The sequence below is a fragment of the Nesoenas mayeri genome, assembly GCF_963082525.1.
Source record: "Nesoenas mayeri genome assembly, chromosome: 26".
NCBI lineage: Eukaryota > Metazoa > Chordata > Aves > Columbiformes > Columbidae > Nesoenas > Nesoenas mayeri.
Genome location: NC_137552.1, coordinates 3,530,609 through 3,538,221, shown reverse-complemented (window position 1 = coordinate 3,538,221; position 7,613 = coordinate 3,530,609). Strand labels below are relative to the sequence as shown.

At 50.0% G+C, this 7,613-nt stretch overlaps 1 protein-coding gene across 1 annotated transcript; it reads right to left on the bottom strand.

The window, feature by feature from the left end:
• Nucleotides 1-467: 467 nt before the first annotated feature.
• HOXB2 (homeobox B2) lies at nt 468-2,487 on the bottom strand (the record flags this gene model as incomplete). Its single annotated transcript, XM_080360054.1, has 2 exons — nt 468-1,069; nt 2,103-2,487. 2 exons carry the CDS (start codon nt 2,485-2,487, stop codon nt 468-470), a joined length of 987 nt encoding a protein of 328 aa, XP_080216180.1.
• Nucleotides 2,488-7,613: the final 5,126 nt, after the last annotated feature.

Below are 7,613 nucleotides of genomic sequence, written 5' to 3'. Positions count from 1 at the left end.
ATCTAAAACTTAAAAAGAGGAAGGTAAATTCCCCTGTTGTTTTTTTATTATTATTTCATTTTATTAAGAAATCTAAACGTCTCGTTCTGATTCCTGAGATAGTCATTTGAAGGATTTACAAATGTTTTCTCTGGAGGGCTGACATCTCTGATGTGCGTGAGAACCATCGGGTGCTTTCGTTAAAATAAATAAGAAAAAATAAACCTATCATTAAATACCTGCATTTAGCAAAAAAAACGGGCTGATTTTTCACGTGAGACTTTTAAAATAAACACTGGGAAACTGATTCTCGTCCCACAATGTGAAAAGATTTAAAAGAAAATGTTCGGGGGGCGGGAGGTGGTGATTAATGAGAGATGGCTTGGGGTTATTTTGGGGGGTGACCCCACCTCTGATGGAAGATTGGGGTGACTTGGCAGTGGCTCAGGAAGGGGCAGAAACGGCGAGCGGGCGTGGAGCGGGGGTGGCTACTGAAAATGGAAATGTTGCAAATCTATAGTACAAAGTGCGCTTGTAAAGAAGTCCAGGTCTTCCTCGGAGAAGTGGACGGGGCTGTCCAGGGAGCCCTGCAGGACGGGGGAAAGCCCCTCCGAGAGCTGCAGGCAGGACTCTGCCGAGAAGATGCTCAGCTCTGGCAACAAAGGCGAGTCCTGGCTCTCGGGGCAGCCCCGGGCCGAGGGGCCGCTGGCGCTGGGCTCCCCCGCAGCCGCCCGCTCGCTGCCTGGCTCCTCGGTGCGGGGGAAAACGTGGGGCTCCGGGCCCGGCCCGGCCGCCGGGCTCCCCTCCGCATCCTCCGCGGGGTCGCTGCCCTCCTCCAGGCCGGGGTAGGCGAGATCCCCGTCGGGGGGTTCTTTGTACTGGGTTTGCCTCTTGTGCTTCATGCGGCGGTTCTGGAACCAGACCTTGACTTGCCGCTCGGTGAGGTCGAGCAGAGCCGCGATCTCCACCCGCCGGGGCCTGCAGAGGTATTTGTTGAAGTGAAATTCCTTCTCCAGCTCCAGCAGCTGCGTGTTGGTGTACGCGGTCCGGAGCCTCCTGGAGCCGCTGGTGTCTGCCAGCCCCTGGGTGTCTTAAACACAGAGAAAACAGCACGTTGCAAAGAGAGGGAGCGGGGCAACGGAGGGTCTGGATCCGTCCCCTCCTTGTTGCAGGCAAGGCAGAGCATGGGAGCGGGGGGAGCCGTACGGGAGAAAATAAATGTTTAATTAAACCCTTCCCACTGTGGAAAAGGGTTGGAAATCACTCCGGTCCCCTTGCGCCGAGGAGAAAGGATTTTGCTCCCTGGCCTTTCCATTTCCTTCTCTGCCACCTTCTCGTAAAAGGGGAATTTCGACCCATTGCGCTTCTTCTATTTATTTTTTTATTTCCCCAGTAGTTGAGGGACGAACACGGCGGTGCTTTGATTTCATTATTGCTGTATTATCCGGCCAATGAGCTCCGGTGTCCGCCCTTCTCCTGCCCGAGCATTTACCTGAACCGTGCCGTTAAAATACCGAAACAGTGAATTGTGCCTTCAGCGTTTTGTCCCGGGGGATGAGGGTCCCTGGACAAGGCTGCTGAGCTGTAGGGGAGAGGCTGCTGCTTTACCGAGGGGCTAGGGGGTGTATTTTATTTTGCAATGGAGAGCTGGCTCTCCCCACGGTGCTGGACACTCAGAGTCCGGCTTTCGCTCTTTCCACTCCCCACCCTGCTGGCAGCGGCCTTCCCGTTGCCCACCCGTCTTTCTTTTTATTTTTCCCCTGTAGGCTGTAAAAATAGGGAAAATTCTGGGCTGGGAGGGAAAGTCAAGCTCCTGGAGGTTCCCCCGTGGAACCCACAGCCCGACTCCCACGGCCCCTTCTCCCTCTTCGCTTTCGCAGGAGTTACAGGAATTTTATCTTCTATTGGGATGGGGGGGGGGCAGAAGACACCTCCCTTCCCCGTCTGTGTGCATTGCTGCGCTGTATTTTATTGCGTGACACAGTTTCGGGGGAGGTGCGGGGTAAAGTCTGGTTGGGGGGGGCGGGGTGGCTGGGGTAGGGCTGCTCTGGGCCGGGGATTGTTTATTATTCGGCTTCTCTCCGATTTCAGCAAACACCCCCTCACCCCCTCATTATACGAACCTGCAGGAGATCCTGCGGCAGGGACCGGCACCGAGGAAGATGATGGGAGGGAAGAGGAGGATGGAGCCTGGGCAGCTTTCTTGGAGGATTTCTTCTCTTTCATCCAGGGGAATTCCGCGGCCAAGGGGCCGGGCTGTGCCGGGGGCCGAGGCTGCAGCTGGAACAGGCCATGGGATGCTCTTTTTTGGCTCTTCGGTCTTGCTTGGCTGCTGGAACAAGGATTCAGGCTGAGGACGGTTTGCTCAAAAGGAGGAGGAATTAATGTCGAGTCCTTGATTGATGAAGTTTGAAATGTCTCCAGGACAGCGGGAAGAGACGTCAGGCACTCTGCGAGCGAAGGCTGGCTATTTATAAACCCGATCTCCCTCTCAAATTCAAAATTCATGGCTTTTCCAGGGCCCAGGGTTTAAAAAGCGGGAGGGAGGGAGAGGGAGGAGGATGGGGAGAGGGAAAGAAATCTTAGGGCCTCAGTTTTTATGGCAGTGATGATGATGGTTCTCAGGCTTTTTATAATTGTTATATTGCTGATAATACAGGCGTATGGGGACCTTGCTCTATTAAACTCGAGACTGGGGCGAAATTGCAGCCAATTCCTGGTCACGTGGCCAGCCCTGGCCAATGGCAGGCGGGGCCTGGTGGCAAACAGAAAGCATTATTTTATTTAATTGATTTAAAAGGAAAAAAAAAACGGCGAGAGAAGATCCCCAGAAAAGCCTCCCCCAGCCCCGCCACCCCTCCTCGGCTGGGCAGGGAGCTGCTGCCTGCGCTGCCTGTGCTGCCTGTACTGCCTGTGCTGCCTGTGTTGCCTGCACTGCCTGCGCTGCCTGTGTTGCCTGCGCTGCCTGCGCTGCCTGTGCTGCCTGTGTTGCCTGCACTGCCTGCGCTGCCCGTGCTGCCTGTGCTGCCTGTGTTGCCTGCACTGCCTGCGCTGCCTGTGTTGCCTGCACTGCCTGCGCTGCCCGTGCTGCCCGTGCTGCCTGCACTGCCCGCACTGCCTGTGCTACCTGTGTTGCCTGCACTGCCTGTGCTGCCTGCGCTGCCCGTGCTGCCTGCACTGCCCGCACTGCCTGTGCTACCTGTGTTGCCTGCACTGCCTGTGCTGCCTGCGCTGCCCGTGCTGCTTGCATTGCCTGCGCTGCCCGCGCTGCCCGTGCTGCCTGCGCTGCCTGTGCCGGGGCTCCGACCGCCCTCACTGAACTGCCAGAGTTTGTACCCTCTTTGCAAATCCTATATATATACACGCACACATTTCAGAGCTTGGAAAGTTCAAGTAGGAGCGTTTGGTCCGGTTTGTGTCTGAGTCTGGGAATGAGCACTTAGGAAAGTCAAGTATAGTTAGACCGGCCTGATTTACCCGTTTAAATTACTTCTAAAGAACAGTGTAATCCTTGTGCTTCTAAAGCCAGATTTCATGGACCTTTTACACTTTCCTTAAAGGCCAAACATCTTTTAAGGTCACGGATATCTTTGAAATCACATTTCTTCCTTCTCATCTTTTTTTTCCCCTTTCGCCCCACCGTCAATAACCAGCTCCACTTCCACAGTTTACAAAATAAATACATAAAACGAAAAGTCTTTTCCCAGGAAGAGTTTTTTTTCCCCCTTTAAAGTGCCCGGATCCACACAAACCAAAAAGGAGAGAGAAACGATCAATCTTTTCCTTGAAAGACTTTTGACAGCTCGGCCTAACTCAGCAAAGAAATTTGCCTTTTGCTAAAGAGCGACTTAAACCAAGAACGATTCAAAGAGTTTCATCCAAGGGCCTGAATTCGGGAAGTCTCTAAAATCAAACTTTCGGGGGGGAAGAAATAAGCTGCGTGCTGCAGAATGGAGATGTAGCCGGTTTGGGGTTGGTTTGTTCAAGCTCCATTTCTCCTATTTTGCAGCGGAGGGACCGGAGCCGCATTCACGCAGGGACAAGCCTGGAAACTTTTGTCACTTCAAGCATCTGTGTGGGTGGCAAGAGGTTCTGAGAAACACATAATAAACCGAAAGCTGCAGCCGAGACCAAAGTGCAGTTTAGCAAAGGGGTGAAGAAAAACAACGTTTTTAAGCATTTACAAAACGCAGCTCGGTTGACGGGAGAATTTCCCTGAATATCTCGTATCTGTGAATGCGTTTATCAAAACTAGCATAAATCTACTCAGCCTCAGGACCGATGTAAAAAATAACCGTTGAATTTCCGTTCATTTCTTGCTTGTTTGGGTTAAAATGGCATTTTGGGGGTCTCGGCCTCCTCTTTGAGGGATGGTGCGAGTGGATAAGGAGAAAGAGTTTGGGATGCGAATGGAAACTCTGCCCGGCCGCTCCCACTGTTCGCGCTGCTGATGCTGACACTGGAGTCAGAAAACACATACACACACACACACAAAAACAACAACACACCCCTTCCCCCCAATAAAAACCACCCCGAACCTCCTCGGGAAGGATTTAAGGATTTTTCCCACGCACCACGCAGAAGCAGAAGGGAAAAAATATCACTGTGCTTAAGGGAAAAGGCATTACCTTTAATAATAATAATAAATAAATTCACAGGGTTAACGAACGACAGAGAAATGCAATAATTGTGAAGCAAACCAGGGCCTGTTTCTTTAATGCAGCAGCACAAATCCCTCGGAATTTGCTGCTTTTTCCCCATTTTAATGAGTTCCCGGGAATTCCGGCCACAAACCCAGCAACATGGCGACCGCGGGGCGACACTGGGAACATTTGACTCCAGGGGGGATCGGGGGCGGGAAGCCGCGGAGAAGCCCCAACCCGAGCTCTTGTGCTCCGAGCCGATCCCATCCCAGCCCGCACACGGTTCTTCTTTTACATTCCCGCATCTCCGGACGGTAAATTCTCCTCTGCATGGCCAGAACCCAGCCCAGACCTGGGAAGAAAAACAAGCCCTGTCTCTCCCTTACACCGTTATTTATTATTGCGCGAAGGTTATAATTATTAACTTGGAACTTCATTTATTAAGGGAGATCAGAGATGGAAAGGAGCAGGAGACCATTTCTCATGGAGAGCTTCCTCCAGTCCCTTTTCACATGGGGGGTTTATCCAGCACGTCCCTGGGTGTGCGCACAGGTGGATAAAACACACACACACACACTCCCTGGTTCTACAGCCCGGCCCTTTTCTCGGTACCTTTTACAGCCTTTTCTCCCGGCAACAGTCAAAATCCGCCTCTGCTCTCCTTGAAGGGCACCGTCCCCTTTCAGCAGCCACAGCGACGGAGCGTTTCCAGCCTCACAAGCACTTCACACCTTTTCCAGAACAGTAAAACTTTTATTTGCCCTCTCTGCTTTAATATAAGTTTTCTCAGGGCTTTAGAGCATGAAAAGCAAATTATTCACGGTATTGACGCATCTGCTTTTGCTGCTGACAAAGGGATTTTCTCCCTTTAGCTTGCACTGAGAATGGAACCTTTGACGGTGGCTTTCCCCCCCCTTTAATAACAATTTTAGGGTGTAGGCCTGTGTATGTTTGTGTGTATGTTTGTGTGCACATGCATGTGTGTGTGTGCACGTGTGTGTGTGCACATGTATGTGTGTGTGCCTGTGTGTGTGTGCACGTGTGCGTGTATTTTAACAACAATTAATTATAGTAAGTAATTGATTTTCTCTTCACTTTTAAGGTCTCCGTATAGAAACTCTGGACTCTTTTTTTTTTTTGTGATTAATCCTTTTCCTTTGTTTTCATTCGCGGCCCAATGGCAGCCCGGCCCCGGCACCACGTGACCGCCTTTGTGGCCGCGGGCGCGCACGGAACGCGCACGGAGCGCGCACGGAGCGCGCAGGGGGCGCGCAGGGAGCGCGGGGCCGCCCCTGCCCCAGCCTCGGGGTCTGGGCCCAGAACGGGACACAGACACGAACCCCGTTGTCTGGAGCGCTCGGAGCGGCCCCTTTCCTGCCGTCTCCTCCCGTTTGACTTACACGTTTGTTTCTTTTTGCCTTCAAATCCGACTGATAGGACAAAGTAAAATTGATAACAGAAAGTTTATTTAAGAATTGTTCAACAGACAATCCTTAAGCAAGGAAAGAAAAGAACTACCATAAGAACAAAGAAAGAGGAGGGGTGAGGTGGGAGGGAGGGATTAGCTATAGTTCTTCTAATTCAGGACTATACAATTACAGTCTGGTTCTGCTCTCATGCCTCCAGTAGAACTAATTACATTATTCATAAGTACGAAGGTAACATAAAACTACTGGTCTTTCTAAATTACAATAACTAAAATAGGCTTGTTGTACAATGACAAGGAAACACAATGTCCTTTATAACAAGTAAATACTAAAAAAGTACAATTTGTTTCTTTTTTCCTCATATAAATACATAATATTGGGGATAAATAATACAAAAAAAAAAAGAAAATATTTTAAACTGGCTATAACCAATAAATATATATGAATGTTCACCAGAACACACACCCATTGAAGGACATCTCGACTGAGTTGGACGAAAGCCCTTCAAAGTTGCTTTTATACCCATTATATGTAAACTCTAAGTGCAACAAAGATGTCCAGACAAGAAAGCATTAGCAAATATGAGAGATCCATTCACTTCTGCTTTGATGGAAGGACATTCCGTTTGTTCAAATATACCCTGTTTTCACATAAGGTCAAGAAAAGAGGAGGAAAGAAGCATAGGACTTCCAAGTCTTAAGATTGCTTTTCTGTTAATGAACCCTAAGAAAAATACCCCCAAATTAAAAACCCCGGCACTGTTGAATGGAGACTTCACGTCATCAGAGGCAAAGGTGGGAAAATATTCAGACCTGTCAACTCCTCCTTCCTCCCTTTGGGCTGCGGTTATTGGTGGTGGGGGCTTTTAGGCATTTCAATTTTGATTTCCCAAACCTTTTGCAATCCTTAGACCTCTCTTATTCTATTTTTTGAAATAGTTTTGAGAGGGGAGGCAGGGGCCAGAGGGGAAGAGCGTGAATCCCACGTGTTGGCAGGTTTGTATATTTGCAGTTTCCATGGGGACTGGTGGCAGTTGCTCCCAGACAAGGATGCACGAGGTTCCTCTGAGGAGCTGGAGAGGAGGGCGGCTCTCTTGCGAATCTCTTTTGATTGCATACGTGTACACATGGGCATGTTTACGTGCAGAAACACCCACTGGAAAGCCTTGGCTGGCTGATTATTCTCCTTTCCAGTGTCCAAGAATTACGAGTGACGATCTGTACTTGCTTTGGAAACGAAGGGTGTTGCTGCTTCGAATCTGCTAGATTGCCACAAAACTACCCCAAAGCCATTTCAGAAGCATTTGTGTTGAAACACAGGAGGTATATCTCTTCAGAGAGAGAACTGATCTTGGCAGGAAACACTGAAATGATTGGAAATTGTGCCTAATAAAACCCAGAAATAATAATAGCAAGCACAACAACCTGGTGGAAATTGCCCTGTCAAAGAAAATAAGAAAACAGCTCAACACAAATGTTCCTGAAGCCGATCCTGCCCTCTTCCCCTCTCCCTTGCCCTGTGATGAGGTCCTGTCCGCGTCACCTGAGCCCGTCCCCGCTCCCCA